This window comes from Pristiophorus japonicus, chromosome 11 (genome assembly GCF_044704955.1).
Source record: "Pristiophorus japonicus isolate sPriJap1 chromosome 11, sPriJap1.hap1, whole genome shotgun sequence".
Classification (NCBI taxonomy): Eukaryota; Metazoa; Chordata; class Chondrichthyes; family Pristiophoridae; genus Pristiophorus; species Pristiophorus japonicus.
The window spans coordinates 33,346,752-33,365,805 of NC_091987.1; the positions used below are offsets into that span (position 1 = coordinate 33,346,752).

General features: G+C 39.6%; 1 protein-coding gene across 1 annotated transcript in view; it reads right to left on the reverse strand.

Moving 5' to 3' along the window:
* The window catches only part of scaf4a (SR-related CTD-associated factor 4a), a 117,649-nt gene that overhangs the window by 14,959 nt on the left and 83,636 nt on the right, over nucleotides 1-19,054 (reverse strand). The window contains exons 16-18 of the mRNA XM_070893330.1: nucleotides 17,860-17,975; nucleotides 15,996-16,158; nucleotides 10,571-10,669 (exon numbers count right to left, since the gene is read on the reverse strand). Of these exons, the coding sequence (XP_070749431.1) occupies nucleotides 10,571-10,669; nucleotides 15,996-16,158; nucleotides 17,860-17,975 (378 nt within the window). The remainder of the gene's footprint in view (nucleotides 1-10,570; nucleotides 10,670-15,995; nucleotides 16,159-17,859; nucleotides 17,976-19,054) is intronic.

A 19,054-nucleotide genomic window follows, 5' to 3' on the forward strand; every position in this document is an offset into this window, starting at 1 on the left:
TGGTAGCACCTGGAACGTCTTCACTGTCAGCCGTGGCTCAGTTGTTAGCACTCTCTCCTCCAAACCAGAAGGCTGTGGGGGTTCAAGTCCCACTCCAGAGACTGGAGCAGAAAAATCTAGGCTGACACTCCAGTGCAGTACAGAGGGAGTGCTGTACTGTTGGAGGTGCCATCTTACAGATGAGACGCTAAACTGAGACCCCGTCTGCCCTCAGGTGGATTTAAAAGATCCTATGCTATTATTTCAAAGAGCAGGGGTGTTATCCTCCGATTCCTGGTCAATATTTATCCGTCGATCAGCATCACTAAAACAGATTATCTGGTCATCATCATATTGCTGTTTGTGGCCATTTAGGACTGAGATGAGGAGAAATTTCTTCACTCAGAGAGGATTCACTCATGAATCTTTGGAATTCTCTACCCCAGAGGGCTGTGGAGGCTCAGTCGTTGAGTATATTCAAGACAGATCGATAGATTTTTGGATATTAAGGGAATCAAGGGATATGGGGATAGTGCAGGAAAGTGGAGTTGAGGTAGAAGATCAGCCATGATCTTATTGAATGGCGGAGCAGGCTCGAGGGGCCGAATGGTCTACTCCTGTTCCTTATGTCCTTATGAATTAAGGGAAAGTGCCGGTATGGATACAGAATTGCCTCAGTGACATGAAGCAAAGGATAGTGGTGGATGGATGTTTTACAGACTGGGAGCTGGTTATTCCCCAAGGGTCAGTTTTGGGTCCATTACTCTTTTCAATTTTTGTAAACAGCCTAGACTCGGGTATAGGGAGGAGCATTATAAAGTTTGCAGATAATACAAAACGTGGCAAAGTATAGATCATGATGAGGATAGTTATGGACATCAGGATGAAAGACAGGATGAAGAAATGGGAAGAAGCATGGCAGATGGCGTTCAATGCAGAGAAGTATGAAATTATGCACTTTTGGGAGACTAATATGGAAAGTCAGTATACTATAAATGGCACGTTTTTGAAAAGTGTAGATGAGCAGAGATACACTGGTGTCCATAAACACAAATCCTTAAAGGTGACAGGCAAGTTGATAAGGTGGTTAAAAAAGCATATGGGTTACTTGGGTTTATAAATAGAGGCATAGAATATAAAAGCGAAGACTTTATAATGCTAGGACTTTATAAATCAACAAGTTAGGCGTCAGCTGAAGTATTGTGGACAACTCTGGGCACCACACTTCATGAAAGATCTAAAGTCCTTAGAAAGGGTACAGAGGTTTACCAGGATGTTATCAGGGATGAGACACTTCCATTTATGAGGAGGATTGAAAAAGTTAGGACTGTTCTCCTTTTCATTGGACACTGGCAGCTATCAGCAATACTCAAATAGAATCCATATGGATAGAGATAAAAGATAATAAAGGATCAATCACAGTAATAGGTGTAGTCTACAGACGACCTAATAGTGGAAGGGAGGTGGAGGAATAAATATGCAGACAAATTAGGGAAATGAGTAAAAAAACAAATAATAATCATGGGGGATTTCAACTACCCTAATGTTAATTGGACAGAGGAGGTAAGTAAAGGTGATAAGGGAATGGAGATCCTACAATGTGTACAGGACTCCTTTCGAACCCAATATGTAAAAAGCCCAATGAGACATGGTTGCAAGGCGACCAAGGCTGGGAACTAAATATTATGGGGTATTTGACAATTCGGAAGGAGACAGAAAGGAAAAGGAGGTGGGGTTCTGTTAATAAAGGATGAGATCATTAGAGAGAAATGATATTGGCTTAGAAGATCAAGATGTTTAATCAGTTTGGGTGGAAATAAGGAATAATAGGGGGAAAAGTCGCTGGTGGGCATAGTCTATAGGCCCCCCGAACAGTAGCTACACTGTTGGACAGAGTATAAATCAAGAAATAATGGAGGCTTGTAAAAAAGGAACGGCAATAATCATGGAAGATTTTAACCTTCACAATGATTGGACAAAGCAAGTTGGACAGGATAGCCTTGAGGAAGAGTTCATAGTGTATCCGGGATAGTTTCCTTGAACAGTATGATGCAGAACCAACCAGGGGGCAGGCTATCTTAGATCTGGTTCTGTGTAATGAGACAGGATTAATAAACAATCTCCTAGTAAAGGATCCTCTAGGAATGAGTGACCATAACATGGTTGAATTTCAAATTCAGTTGGAGGGTGAGAAAGTTGGCTCTCTAATCAGTGTCCTCGGCTTAAATAAAGGAGACTACAAAAGTATGAGGGCAGAGTTGGCTAAAGTGAACTGGGAAAATAGATTACAGAGTGGGATGGTTGATGAGCAGTGGCAGACATTTAAGGAGATATTTCATAATTCTCAACAAAAATATATCCCAGTGAGAAGGAAAGGCTGTAAGAGAAGGGATAACCATCCATGGCCAACTATGGAAATAAGGGATGGTATCAAATGTGGCCAAGACTAGTGGGAGGCCAGAGGATTGGGAAACTATTAAAAGCCAGCAAAGAACTAAAAAAATAATATAGGGAAGATAGATTATGAAAGTAAACCAGCACGAAATATAAAAACAGATAGCAAGAGTTTCTACAGGTATATAAAAAGGAAAAGAGTGGCTAAAATAAATGTTGGTCCCCCTAGAGGATGAGACTGGGGAATTAATAATGGGGAACAGGGAAATGGCAGAGACTTTGAACAAATATTTTATTATCGGTCTTCGTGGTAGAAGACACTAAAAACATCCCAATAGGGGATAATCAAGGGGCTATAGGGAGGGAGGAACTTAATACAATCACTATAAAGAAGTAGTACTCTGTAAAATAATGGGATTAAAAGCAGACAAGTCTCCTGGATCTGATGGCTTGCATCCTATGGTCCTAAATCAAGTGGCTGCAGAGATAGTGGATGAATTTGTAATCTACCAAAATTCTCTGGATTCTGGGAAAGCTGCAAATGTAACACCCTTGTTTAAAAAAAGGAGGCAGACAGAAAGCAGAAAACTATAGACCGGTTAGCCTAACATCTGTTGTTGGGAAAATGCTGGAAGCCATTATTAAGGAAGTAGTACCAGGACATTTGGAAAAGTATAATTCAATCAAGCAGAGTCAGCATGGTTTTATGAAAGGGAAATCATGTTTGACAAATTTGTTGGAGTTCTTCAAGGATGTAACGAGCAGGGTGGATAAGGGGGAACAAGTGGATGTGGTGTATTTGGATTTCCAGAAGGCATTCGATAAGGTGCCACTGAAAAGGTGACTGCACAAGATAAAAGTTCATGGGTTGGGGGTAATATTAGCATGGATTGAGGATTGGCTAACTAACAGAAAAGAGAAAATCGGGATAAACGGGTCATTTTCCGGTTGGCAAACAGTAACTAGTGAGGTGCCACAGGGATCGATGCTGGGGCCTCAACTATTTAAAATCTATATTAATGACTTGGATGAAGAGACTGAGTGTAATTTTTTTAATGGTGACAAAAGATTAAATGCTTGTGCTCAGAGAGACTTAGGTGTCCTTGTACAGGAAACACAGAATTAGCAAGCAATTCAGAAGGCAAATGGCATGTTGGCTTTTTATAGCAAGGGGGCTGGAGTACAAGAGTAAGGAAGTCTTGCTACAATTGTACAGGGCTTTGGTGAGACCGCATCTGGAGGACTGTGCACAGAAAGCAGAGAGTCGGGATAAATGGGTCCTTTTCGGGTTGGAAATCGGTGGTTAGTGGTGTGCCACAGGGATCGGTGCTGGGACCACAACTGTTTACAATATACATAGATGACCGGGAAGAGGGGACAGAGTGTAGTGTAACAAAATTTGCAGATGACACAAAGATTAGTGGGAAAGCGGGTTGTGTAGAGGACACAGAAAGGCTGCACAGAGATTTAGATAGGTTAAGCGAATGGGCTAAGGTTTGGCAGATGGAATACAATGTCGGAAAATGTGAGGTCATCCACCTTGGGAAAAAAAAACAGTAAAAGGGAATATTATTTGAATGGGGAGAAATTACAACATGCTGAGGTGCAGAGGGACCTGGGGTCCTTGTGCATGAATCCCAAAAAGTTAGTTTGCAGGTGCAGCAAGTAATCAGGAAGGCGAATGGAATGTTGGCCTTCATTGCGAGGGGGATGGAGTACAAAAGCAGGGAGGTCCTTCTGCAACTGTATATGGTATTGGTGAGGCCGCACCTGGAGTACTGCGTGCAGTTTTGGCCACCTTACTTGAGGAAGGACATACTAGCTTTGGAGGGGGTACAGAGACGATTCACTAGGCTGATTCCGGAGATGAGGGGGTTAACTTATGATGATAGATTGAGTAGACTGGGTCTTTACTCGTTGGAGTTCAGAAGGATGAGGGGTGATCTTATAGAAACATTTAAAATCATGAAAGGGATAGACAAGATAGAGGCAGAGAGGTTGTTTCCACTGGTCGGGGAGACTAGAACTAGGGGGCACAGCCTCAAAATACGGGGGAGCCAATTTAAAACCGAGTTGAGAAGGAATTTCTTCTCCCAGAGGGTTGTGAATCTGTGGAATTCTCTGCCCAAGGAAGCAGTTGAGGCTAGCTCATTGAATGTATTCAAGTCACAGATAGATAGATTTTTAACCAATAAGGGAATTAAGGGTTACGGGGAGCGGGCGGGTAAGTGGAGCTGAGTCCACGGCCAGATCAGCCATGATCTTGTTGAATGGCGGAGCAGGCTCGAGGGGCTAGATGGCCTACTCCTGTTCCTAATTCTTATGTTCTTATGTAATGTAACCAAGATTGCTGATGACACAAAGATGAGCGGGAAAGCAAATTGTGAGTAGGACACAAAAAATCTGCAAAGGGATATAGACAGGCTAAGTGAGTGGGCAAAAATCTGGTAGATGGAATATAGTGAGGGAAAACACGAGGTTATCCACTTTGGCAGAAAAAAATAGAAAAGCAAATTATAATTTAAATGGAGAAAAATTGCAAAGTGCTTCAGTAGAGAGGGCCCCGGGGGTCCTTGTGCATGAAACACAAAAAGTTAGTATGCCGGTACAGCAAGTAATCAGGAAGGCAAATGGAATGTTGGCCTTTATTGCAAGGGGGGGAAGAGTATAAAAGCAGAGAAGTCCTGCTACAACTGTACAGGGTATTGGTGAGTCTACACCTAGAGTACTGCATGCAGTTTTGGTCTCCGTACTTAAGGAAGGATATACTTGCATTGGACGCTGTTAAGAGAAGGTTCACTAGGTTGATTCTGGAGATGAGGGGTTTGACTTATGAAGAGAAGTTGAGTAGGTTGGGTCTATACTCATTGGAGTTCAGAAGAATGAGGGATGATCTTATCGAAACATGTAAGATAATGAGAGGGCTGGACAAGATAGATGCAGAGCGTATATTTCCACTCATGGTGAAACTAAAACCAGAGGGCATAGTCTCAGAATAAAGTGCTGCCCATTTAAAACTGATGAGGAAGAATTTCTTCTCAGAGGATTGTAAATCTGTGGAATTCTCTGCCCCAGAGAGCTGTGGAGGCTGGGTCTTTGAATATATTTAAGGCGTAGACAAATTTGAGCGATAAGGGAATAAAGGGTTATGGGGAGTGGGCAAGGAAGTGGAACTGAGTCTATGATCAGATCAGCCATGATCTTATTAAATGGTGGAGCAGGCTCAAGGGGTCAAATGGCCTACTCCTGCTCCTATTTCTTGTGAGATGATTCGCTATTGGATCTAGTAATGGAGAATGAACCAGAGCAGGTAAGAGATGTAAACGTAGGGGAACATTTAGGCAATAGTGACCATAATACAAGACGCTTTAAGATGATAATTGAGAAGGACATAAGTATGATGAAAACCAGGGTAATAGATTGGAGAAAAGTTGGTTTTGAATGGCGCTGAATAGAACTTGGGAAATTAAAATGGGCAACAATATTGGCAAAAAGCGATGTATAGCAGCAATGGGAAACATTTAAAACAGTGTTTAACAGAGTGCAGGAACAATATATTCTGCTAAATGGCAAGAACAAACTAAACACTAATGAAACTCCATGAATGAATAAAGCCATAAGGGAACAATTGAGGGTAAGGAAAGAGGCATACATTAAGTACATTGACAGCAGTGGAGTGCATGATAAGGGAGAATACAAAGAGATTAGGAGAAGTCAAAAAAACAATTCAGAAGGCAAAGAGAAACTATGAATTTAAATTATCAAGGAACATAAAATAAAATAGTAAAATATTTTACAGGCAGAAATATTAAATAATTATTTTGCTTCACTATTTACCAGGCAGATAGAACAGGTGGACATGACATTGGATAATGAGATTAGTCATAAAAAGAGGGGATATATTAAATAAACTAATCAAACTCAAAGAGGATAAAACCCCTGGTCTGGATGGATTGCATCCACGCATTTTAAAGAATCTACGGAAGAGATCGCAGAGGCCTTACTGCACACATTTAATAATGTTAGAAAAAGGTATAGTGCCAGAGATCTGGCGGATAGCTAACATAATACCTATTTTTAAGGGGGATAGAACATGTCCAGGGAATTATAGACCAGTCAGCTTAACATCGGTGGTATAATAATGGAATCCCTACTAAAGGAGAAAATAGAAAAACATCTAGAAACCAAAAATATAACAAATGGTCAGCATGGATTTCAAAAGGGAAAGTCTTGCTTGACCAACCTCATTGAATTTTTTGAAGAGGTAACAGAGAGAGTAGACAATGGTAACACAGTAGATGTAATTTATCTAGATTTTCAAAAGGCCTTCAATAAGGTACCCCATAATAGATTGATGAACAAGGTCAGAGAATGCAGAGTCAGGGGACAAATAGCAGAATGGGTAGCGGTTGACTTCAAGACAAAAAGCAGAGAGTAGGGGTAAATTCACGGTGTCAGGTGGGTAGTGGTATTCCACAAGGATCAGTGCTGGGACCACTGTAGTTCACAATTTCTATTAACGATTTAGACTTTGGAATCAAAAATACAATTTCTAAATTTGCAGATGACACCAAATTGGGGGTAAGAGTCACTACTGAGGAGACTGCAACAAATTACAGGAGGACATTAATAGAATTGCAGAATGGGCATATACTGGTAAATGAAGTTCAACACAAATAAATGTAAGTTATTACATTTTGGTTGGAAGAATAGGGAGGTCACTTATAATTTAGAGGGTGAGAGTTTAGGTGGGGTAGAGGAGCAAAGGGATCTCTGACTACAAATACACAAATCGCTACAAGTTGCGACAAAGGTTAGCAAGACCATAAAAAAAAAGCAAACCATGTACTAGGATTTATTTCTAGTGATATAGAATTGAAAAGTAGGGAAATTATGCTCAACCTGCATTGAACTTTGGTTAGACTGCAGAGTACTGCAGATAGTTCTAATCACCATATTATAAAAAAGGATATAGAGCACTGGAGAGGGTGCATAGAAGATTTACAAGGATGATACCAGAAATGCAAGGATATACATATCAGGAAAAGGTGAACAGGCTGGGCCTCTTTTCTCTTGAAAAAAGGTGACCTAATAGAGGTCTTTAAAATTATGAAAGGATTTGTTAAGAGTAGATACAGAATGTTTCCACTTGTGGGGAAGAGCATAATTAGAGACCATCAATAAAAGATAGTAACCAAGAAATCCAATAGGGATTTCAGAAGAAACTTCTTTACCCAAAGAGTGGTGAGAATGTGGAACCCGTTACCACAGGGTGTGGTTGAAGCGAATAGTATAGACGCATTTAAGGGGACGCTAGACAAGCATATGAGGGAGAAGGAAATAGTGGGTTATGCTGATATAGAGGAGGAAAGATGGGAAGAGGCTCGAGTGGAGCATAAACACCGGCATGGACTGGTTGAGCTGAATGGCCTGTTTCTGTGCTGTATATCCTCTGTACTCCTATGAACAGAGAGGGTTATACTGTGATCTAATAGAAGTTTTCAAGATGTTGAGCAGTTTAGAGTAGATAGAGAAAAAGGATTCCCTCTGGCAAATGGGTCAATAACAAGAGGTCATCGATTCAAAATCACTGGCAAAATATCTAGAGAGGTGATAAGGAGAATTGTTTTCACTCAGTTGACGGGATCTGGAACGCTACACCTGAAAAGGTGGTGGATGCTAATTCCATAAATAATTTTAAAAGGGCAGTTCAACGGGCTGAGGAACTTACAGGGTTACGGACAAAAAGTAGGGATGTGGGACTAAGCACGGTTACTTTTTCAAATAGCAAGCATCGGCACGACGGGCCAAATGGCCTCCTTCTGTGATTCTATGATTATTATATCCTTCCATTGGTATGTGCCCAAATCTGAAGGTGTGGGCATCAGTGCCACTAGGAGACTACTTGATGGCTCTTGTGGGTTTCACTGGATGCGAGGACACTTCCCTTCAAAAGGATGAATTCCCGAGACAGAATAGTTGACACCTTGGCTTTTACAGTTGGAATGTTGATTTCTGGATTCTTTTACCTCAATCTGGTTCAGCAAAATTACTGAAACGAATACCGTTTGTGCTTTAAATAAAGCAAGCTTTTATTTAAAAAGCAAATCCCGATCGGGGACCTTATCAGACAGAAGGAATGCAACTCTGATAGAACGCACCCACTTCCTACGGACAAAGTGACGTTACATTGTAAAGGGACGACGGTTATACATTTTCGGCAAAAGATAAGATAGGGCTAGAGTGACATCCTAGTTCAGCCTATCTCTTTTGATCCCTCTTTCCCTTTGTCCACTCATAAGCCGACCTAAGTATGGTCTGATTTTAAACAAAGACCTTCTGTTAATGTTTCAGGTTAATAACATGATTTAATAAGACCTTGAGGTTTTTCTGCAAGCTGTGGGTTTTGTTTCAATAAGTGTTAGTGTTGTAACATTTCGCAGTCTCGAGTCTGAGATGTCATGGCTATTCCTCCATGAATTCTTTGTTAACTTATACTGTCCCTATACAATTCCCACGTTCTCAACTTCAATGTCTCTATACATTTTTAAACATTCACAGGAATAGCTATACTATTGCCTATTGCTTAATAAACTTCATTGAGATTCTTTTGAATTTGCTTTCAATCAGCTTTTTAAAAAAATAATAAAATAGTTAACCCATCACCAAAATCTGAATGTATTTTAGTAATCCAGCGACGTACTAGTAATCCAGCTTCAGTACACACCGTCTCAAACAAGTGCAGAATTAATTCCAATGTCACAACTATTATTCAAAAACTGTAAATGTTGCTGTTTATAACTAAATTGACCACAAGGGGTATAGTTGCTCATGAGCAGAAGCAGATAATAGCCACAAGGCAGAGTTTTACCTGTTCAGCAATATAAATGTACATTTGTATCCTGTATGTTAGTTTTACATACAGAGCTCAGGCCCCGGAATATGATAATAGATTCTACAAATAGGTTAAGGTTTACTTTTGGAATACTATAAATACGATGCACAGCATGCATATAGCAATAATTAACTATGCTGTCTTACAGACTATTTACATTACTAAAGCTTTCATGTGAATTTATTTAGAGGTCTCATTCTTATAGCGTCATTCTACCCCATAGCTGCAATAAGTTACATTATCTTAAGTGACATTGTAGATATACTGATTATAATAATTTGAGAATATTTTCTTCCTTTCTTGTTTAGTTTACTTTCAAAAATCTTTAAATGGAAAAGCAGTCTCCATTTCATTTTTGAATCTGTTCCAGAATCTAGCCAGCCTCAACCTCCATAATTAAAAGGATCAAGGCCATTTTACTAGTTTTACTGGCTTCCTTGCATTGCCTTCCAGATTTCCCCATGGAAATATCTTAAGACCATTGATTGGCCTCCTGCTATATTCTGTAAGGTGATGTATTTCAGCAATCAAGTCCCAGACAGATTTGCTTTGTAGATTGCCTGGATGCTCTGGAAATGTTTTCTGATCAGAGCAGATCGCGTACTCCTTTTACCCCCATGAAACCAAGTTTATATGTACACAGAATCTATTTTATAGTAATAGACAGTATTTTGATGGTGAGCTCATTTCCAGAAGTGTGGAAAGAAAATGATTTGTAGCTCATTTGACCAAATTCCTTTCACAGCTATTATCTCAGTCTGATAAAAACAGTAGGAGTGACTTAAAATAAATTTTCATTTCATTCTTCTTTGTAAGTCTTCAGATTTTAACCTTCACGATAATACTGGTCAAAGAGAAAGTAACCAGCACAACATGTATAACTGCAATTAATAGGAAATAGTTTTCTGCAGTTAACACAGAATTTGAAAAGTGCCATTATGTTTAAAAAGACAAAACAAGAAACTGTTGACAAGCAACAACCCTGTACATTGCATGAGAGAGAATATCTCTGATTTAGGAAAATTCCTCTTGTGACAGGCCATAAACAATACGATGACTAGAGAAAAAAAGGAGTACGGTCTGCTGATATGTGCCAGCTTAGTTAATATCTTCAAGTTCTGCCTCAAAAATCTCTTCAAAAGCTAAGTAACCATAGGATTTTTTTCAATAGGAGACCTGTCCAAATTTGTAATGAATGACTAGACAAATTAACTTTCAGATCTGGTTGTTTACTAAACTATGATGAGTTAATGTCTCCTGGAGATCACAAATTATAAAATGAAGCAATAGAAAGTGACTAACCGGGAAGATGGGAAGACTCGCATGTTGGAATGTTAGTTCCTGTACTTCCAATGGGCATTGCAGCACTCAACGGAGGAATAGCTCCTGGTGGAAGATAACCTGAAAGAACACAATTTTTACATAATTGAAATTATTTTGTTAACATAACGATAAGCCAAAAAATGGATCATCTAATGATGAGTCCAAAATGTGTTCACTCTTTCTATCTCCATGTACATTTCTGAAGGCAAATGTCACATTTCAGAATTTTGTGACAATTTTTCTACAAGAATTTTAAAAAAGATATACTTTTAAATGTTGAGGCACTTATGAAAAGTAGTTAAAATGCTAAATGAAAGTTATTTCCCCAAAGACTAACCAATTAATTGAAAAACTTCAACCATTGTGTTGGAAAGTCTCAGTCCTCATTTATGAACGGAGGGAGATAAAATGAAAGAAACTGGGACACGTGCTATGGGGGAAAAGTAGGGGAATGGGACTAATTGGATAGATTTTTCAGAGCTGCACAGGATCGATGGACTGAATGGACTGCTTCTGTTGTAGCTTTCTATGATTTCTGCAAGGTCTGTCAAGATTTGTTAAATGGAAAGCTGTGAGGGGTTTTGCAGAGACAAAGATGTTACAAATGCTGATGGACAGTTAGAAGCCATTTTGTTCAAGTTAGGTAAGTCAATCCAGAGATTTTAATGGTGTGTTGCCTTTGTATTATTCTGCAAAGATAATTTGTATGAACTGAATTAAGTGAATTAATGGCTGTGCTGTATGTTCACCTTACTGTGAAATAAAGCAGTTGAATGATTTCTATCTGGCCTTGTGTTGCTAAGTAATTTCTCAATCAACCTTCAGAGATTGAAGCAGAGCACGTGAAAACCATGAATATTCGGTGCAGATCACAAAGGGGTATTATTGGAATACCTCCGAGTTACACTATTGTGCAACACAACATTGGGTAGATGTTTGGTCCACATATAGGACTGAACGTGAAATGGTGTCCACGCAGACCCAAATTTGTACAGTCCATTATGTCTTAATTGGCCGTCGTTGGTAATAAAACCATTAAATACAATTCTATCAACAAGGCTATGCAAAAGAAAGACTTGCATTTATATAGCGCCTTTCACGACTACCGGATGTCTTAAAACGCTTTACAGCCAATGAAGTACTTTTGGAGTGTAGTCACTGTTGTAATGTGGGAAATGCAGTAGCCAATGTGCGCACAGCAAACTCCCACAAACAGCAATGTGATAATGACCAGATAATCTGTTTTTGTTATGTTGATTGAGAGATAAATATTGACCAGGACACCAGGGATAACTCCTCTGCTCTTCTTCAAAATAGTGCCATGGGATCTTTTACGTCCACTTGAGGGGGCAGACGGGGCCTCGGTTTAGTGTCTCATCTGAAAGATGGTACCTCTGACAGTGCAGCACTCCCTCAGCACTGCAGTAGAGAATCAGCCTAGATTTATCTGCTCAAGTTATTGGAATGGGATTTGAACCCACAACCTTCTGACTCAGAAGCTGTGCAAAATAAAATACACGAGTTACTAAGTCGTACAATAGGTTACCACACTAGCTTTTCACTTCTGAACTTCAGAATGATGATGTGCAAGTCTATTGAATGTAAGGATGATCTGTGAAGCGAGTTTGAGTAGGGTCAACTCAGTTCCAAGCAAACAGGAGTTCACTGCACACAATTACAACTAAGCATCAATCTCATTCAGAGAGGTCACAAATGTGGGAAATAGGAAAATGTCACACCGATGAAAAATAAGTTAACTGAGACGGAGTTGAAACATACTGTTGGAACAGAATAATAGGAATTTTACTCTGTATCTAAGCGCGTTTTATCTGACCTGAAAGTACTTGGTGCTGACAATAAATGCACAAAAGAAGAAGCATTCCATTTCCCAGCATGAACATCCCTTATTTTGATAAGCACAGCATACAACCAAAAAGTAATTTTAAAGTTATCCTGACAGGGTCCCATTTAATAGGACTGTAGCTGAGCATCTTCTCCCACTTTACAGCCTAACCTATTTTCCAAGCATCTGTGGTAGAGTTATAAAACATGATATGCTCTCATTATCATGTCATTCTAATTGATCAAGAAACAGAACAAGAGGAAAGGGTCACTGATTCATTAACTGTCTATAACTATGGAATTAAATTAAAATTAAAAAACAATGCTACGAGGAATCAAAACATTTTCAAAATCTATTTTAATGGCATATTCATGGGTCAATTATTTTGTAATAGTCTCCAAAAACATGGTTTTAAAAACAGCAACCTTCATAGCCACAAAGTATTCTGCCCACAAAGTCTAAATATAAAATAAGCCCACAGAATAGCTGGTTAAATCGATGCAAGTGTTCCCCATTTCATGGTGTCAAACTGCCCTGTTGGTAGCGCGCTGAGTCAGAATGATGTGATTTCAAGCCTTATTCCAGGACTCAAGTTTATAATCTAAGCTGCATTGTTGGAAGTGTCATCCTTTGGATGGTCAGGCCTCAGTTAGAGTACTCTGTCCAGTTTAGGTCTCCTCACATGGTGGGTGATAGAGGCTTTAGAAATGGTGCCGATGAGGTCCACTAGATTAATTCCCAGGCTCAAGCATCTTAGGCTAAAAGAGTTTGAACTCTACACTTTAGGTTTGGAGAAGCATAGATTTGAGGGTAATTTAATCAAGTTTTATAAGATCATGAAGGAAATAGATTGTGTTCTGAGTTGAAAGTTCGTTCAAATTAATAATCTAGGTTAGATGTCAGGAGGTGGTTCTTTTCCTCAGACAATAGCAGACCTGTGGAACAGGCGGTCAGCTTTTGCGGCAGATGCTATTTCACTGGAATGGTTTCTGGCTGAGACGGAGATCTCCTCATACAAAAGGTACATAACCCACATAACATTAATCATGGCCAGAGTAATGTCAACAAACTGTGGCCATAGTAAGGCACTTCACAAAAGCATTAGATAACAAAAATTTGACACCAAGCCACACAAGCAGATATTAAGGCAGATGACTAAACGTTTGGTTAAAGAGGTAGGTTTTAAGGAGCATCTTAAAGGAGAAACGAGAGGTAGGGAGAGAGAGAGATTTAGGGAGGGAATTCCAGAGCTTAGAGCCTTGGCAGCTGAAGGAACAGCTACCAATGGTGGAGCGATGAAAATCGAGGATGTTCAAGAGGCCCAGAAATCTCTGAGGGTTATGGAGTCGGAGGGGGTTACAGAGATAGGGAGGGGCGAGGCCATGGAAAGATTTGAAAACAAGAATGAGAATTTTAAAATCATGTTGCTTAACGGGGAGCCAATGTAGGTCAGCGATCACGGGCGAATGACACTTGATGCGAGTTGGGATATGGGCAGCAGAGTTTTGGATGATCTCAAGTTTACAGAGAGTAGAACGTGGGAGGTCGGCCAGGCGTACGGTGAAGTAGTCAAGTCTAGAGGTAACAAAGGCATGGATGAGGGTTTCAGCAGGAGAACTGAGGCAGGGGAAGAGTCGTACGATGTTCCTGGACTAGCTTCGATCACCTTAGGGTTTCAGAGAGGAATTTCCCAGAATCTCTCCCAGATCACATGGTTTTGGATGGGGAATGTCTATATTGTGATGTACAAGGAATCACAAGTGTGTGTGACAGGCTGGATAGATCAGAGGGTCTTTTCCTGTCCGTCATTAAGCCATGGCCTCAGCTGCTTACTCAAGTGAATGGTACTATTTAAACAATAGGCAGCTCTCCCAGGTCCCTGCTAATTTTTCTCCCATAACAAACTAAGTAATCATTCATTTCACTGTTTGAGAGATCTTGCTGTGTACATAAACAGCCACTGCATTTCAGGGCAATGCACTGAATGTGAAGTGTTTGATGACATTTGAGAGATGCAATTAGGTCCTAAATAAATGAAAACTTTTCATTCTTATTTTCTGAATGTAAAATGTGTTTCTAACTCTGAGCAATATGGACCATGAAGACTCTGGGTTCAATTGCTAGTCTGTGCTAAATTAGCTGACGTTAAAAACAGACCAGAAAAGCAGCGATTCTAAATAATATTAGCTATGTATTTTCCCGCTTATTTAATTAAAATAATCTTAAATAAAACATGATAGGTATGGTAATGGTACTGGACTAGAAACCCAAAAGTTGTTTGTTCAAATCCCACCATAGCAAGTTGCAAAACTAAATTTAATGTTGCTGCCAATTTGTGGGCTGTCACCAGAAGAAAAATGACCTTGAAAACTACAAGATTACAATAAATACCCAACTGGTTCACAAATGCCCTACAGGGAAGGAGACCTGCCACCCATACCCAGTCTGGCTTACATATGACTCTAGTCCCACTCTACATGGTTGACATAGCCTGGAAACACAAATAGAAGTACAGTCACTGCATTTTCTCTTCAAGAAAGCAACTCCAACCCTCTACGCAGGCAAACAAGGATTGGGCAATAAATGTAGCCCTGGCAGTATTGTCCACATCCCAAGAATAAATTTAAGAAATGAAAGCAAATACATGGACTTGTGCACCCGATAATCATACTAGATGTGTCACATGATCTCCAAATCCCAAAGAGATATAAAGTTAAATATGAAGGTCAAATGATGGCTTTCTTCAGATGTTCTATACTGTGAATCTACTCTCAGAAATTCTCAATTGAAATGTTTTTTATTTCTTATATAGATTTGTTGCTAATTAAATTGTCATTTAAAACCACTCTTATGGAAAACTGTGGGAAATTTAGATAGTTTACTTTTTATATCAGCATTGCTGTTGTTTGGACATTGTTTATTATCCACATATCTCAGTACAGGCTCATTGCTCACTGGGGGGAATCAGTACACTAACATTTTCTGGCATCATCGACTCTGATGATGTCTAAAAGGCCCAACCACACCACAATCTTCAGTTCTTTTTGACTAAGACCACTCAGTATAGGTCATACTTAACACACAGGGAAAGAAAAAATTGTCAGAATTAAGTAACGTCTAAATGCTCCAAACCAGAATTAGAAACAATGAAATAGAATAAAGACATGATATACCGAGGATCAATTATATTTAAATAACAAAAGGAAAATTTGGTTTATATTTCAGAAATTTTGAAAGACTGTTCAACCTACACAATACCAACATATCATTCATTGCAGTTTGGAAATTTGGAAAATGTCAGATGCTTTAAAAAATAAAAAATGGTGATAATCTTTCTCGTCCTAATAAAGCTTGTTTATATAAATGAAAATTTTATGCGAGTAGAAAAAGGGTACCTTTTAAGATCAAAGGTACATGATTCGAGAATAAGATGCTCAACACATTAGTTGTAGATATTTTTCTCTAAACATACAACCTTGAGGTAGTAAACTTGAAATTTTTCCCAAGTTGTAAATGCGAAGACATTCTAGCACAAATAAAGAATCCTGTGAAATAACATACCAGGCGGTGGCTGGACTGGATTGAAACCAGGACGCATAAATGGAGGAGGCGGTGGTGGTGGTGGTGGAGGTGGCACTCCAGGATTGAAAGTAGGTGGAGGAATTGTTGAAAAGTTTGGTGGATGGAGTCTACCAACAGCTGGAATTGGCTGAACTCCAGGAATCTGCAACAACAAATTTTACAGTAATAGTCATTTGTTTCTAAAATATTTTGATGTGCCTCACAAAACGTATCGAAGGCAGTAATTTGTAATAAGACAATTGTCCGTTTCTTCCTTTTTTCTGCAAATCCTCAAAAAAAACTAAATAAATCCAAGCTTTTCCATGTTAAGTCTATTACTGACTAAATTGCAAATGACATAATTCAAGTGCTGCATTTCAAATAAAAGTAGCAAGAGCTACAATTCACTAATAATCATTCACATTCAACTAAATTGGTTTAATTCCAATTTTGGGCAAGATACATGTATTAACTGAGCCAATATCTCATTGATACAAATAACGAGGAACAATACAACCATTTTGAGATGGATTTGAACCTTAAGATAGGTAGGCAAAAAGGTAGCAAGTGTAGAGCAATCTGGTTAAGTATAAAATAATAGTATGGAACAAGGATCAAAAGACAAAATACATTTTAAATGTTAATCATGCAGTGTGCTCTTCATGAAAGAAATCAGAAGTTTACTGTGGATAAACTGATGAATCATCAGCCCATTGTTGATACTCTAAAGATAAAACGCATATGGAGAGCTCCTTTAACATCGAGAACATCCCAAGGTACTTCACATAGAGGATGGGAGAGGAGTTAGGAGATGGGGTGGAAAGCATGTTTGAAAGGATGGGTTTAAGAGAAGATTATTTTAAAGGGGAGAACATCACAGAGAGGTAGAGATTTAGGCAGAGTGTTCCCGTGCTGATGCAACTGATGGTGTTTCCAATAATAATAGAACAAAGGGAGGGTGAGGTGTACAAGGCATCAATGCAGGCTTGGTTGCTGTATACGGTGTTGAACTTTCCCACTGAAAATGTTTTTGTGGGGTTGCCCATGGGGTATTCTTGATTTTCCCAGGGCATCAAAATAAACCAGTAGAGAATCAGTGACTTAAGATGGCAATTTCAACACACAAATATATTGAGCCACCATCTGACCAATGCTTCATGGAAAGGATATATAGAGTATCCCCCTTCGGGAAGCATGATTTGAAGTGATTTGCAGCAACAACTTGTGTGTGTCGGAAGCACTGTGGCAAGTTGTATTAGTCTTCAGAGAAGGCCTGAAATAAATCAGGGAGACCCTAGACAGATGAGATTATCTTAAAGAAATATATAAACACACAAGAGGGGACTTATTCCGAACTGGTATTTCTTGATGCAGTCATAGGCAGTCCCTCGGAATCGAGGAAGACTTGCTTCCACTCAATTAAAATGAGTCCTTAGGTGGTTAAACGGTCCAATACGAGAACCACAGTCCCGGTCACAGATAGTCGTTGAGGGAAAGGGTGGGCGGGGAGCCTGGTTTGCCGCACGCTCTTTCCGCTGCCTGCGCTTGACTTCTGCATGCTCTCGGCGATGAGACTCGAGGTGCTCGGTGCCCTCCCGGATGCACTTCCTCCACTTAGGGCGGTCTTTGGTCCCAGGTGTTACACTATCAGGGAGGTTTTGAGGGTGTCCTTGCAACGTTTCCTCTGCCCACCTTTGGCTCGTTTGCCGTGAAGGAGTTCCAAGTAGAGTGCTTGCAATGCAGCGCAGCAATGGTAACAGGATCAGAATGCCACCATTCATTTTGCTCGTGGAAAGATTATTCATTTATCGAAAAAAAAATCATTTACTCTATTGGGAAAATATTAATCACAATTCTTTCTTACCGGTGTAGGTATAGGCAGGGAAGTTTGAGGCATTTCTTCTGGTTGTGTCACTGCTGTGCCACCATTTTCAGCTGAATCAACGACAGCTGCTGGTGCCTTTGTGATAGTCTTCCATTCTAATACAAACACATGTAGGAATCAAACCTGACATTCATTCTACAAGTGACTGAACAAGGAAAGCATAATCTTTTGTCATTCTTTGTTTTCACGGATTTAAAAGTCCACTGGTCCAACATTCTGGTGCTTTTTTAGATTAGGACTGGTTAAAAGATTGCTGTGAAAATAACAGTGAGGCTAACAGCATTCATTATATATGTGCAAATTGAACAGCAACATCCAGCGAGCACATATGCGCAATTAAACATGGAAATCCAGAAATTGCTGTTCACAATGTGCGAAAATGGCATTGCACCGTCTGACTCCCCATTCAAATGAAGTGAACGGGAAAGTTTCTGTACTGACGACTAAACGCACCATAAAAAGTTACATTGTTTCACTCTGAGCACTCTAACAGCATGGTAAGTCTTAAAATACTGCCAAACAACCTCCCTGGCATTGAAAATTAAATTTTACAAGTGTGGAGTCTCATTCAGCTTTTAATTATTGTTGGAGATTCAATAAAGTGTTTATTTTTTTACTTTTTCTTTGTCTCTTTTCCCTCGCTCTCACTTAATCCAATCCTTCTTTCCCTCTATTTATTTTGCTTTCTGTACCTGATTGACATTCAATTCACGTTATAACTTGCACTTCCTGGTTCTTCAATCCGACTGATTGATACACAGTTGCTTCTCCTGTTCACATAGCTCCCAGATGCCCAGTAGAGGGAATTTGAATATCTTCCTGACAGCAACATGCCATGCAAAACCCCATAGAAAGACTATGGCAAGTGCCAGTCTAGCAAACGGTGGGTGTCGTTTGCTTACTACTCAGTAAGAAAACGACACCCACTGTCCCCGCTTGGATGGCAAACTGACAGACCAGACTGATTGAATTCAATGGAAAATCAGACAATCAGGCAGGTTATAGAAAGTGAAAATTTACCCCTATTAATTCATTCCTTTCCGAACCAATGGAAATTAGAACTCTTTTTTTTGTCAGAGTCCTTATATGCAGCATCATTTGTAAAATACTCAAGCTTAGATGTTTTTTTCTCAGGACCTCAACATTCTGACAGTTATTGTGCACCACAGGACAA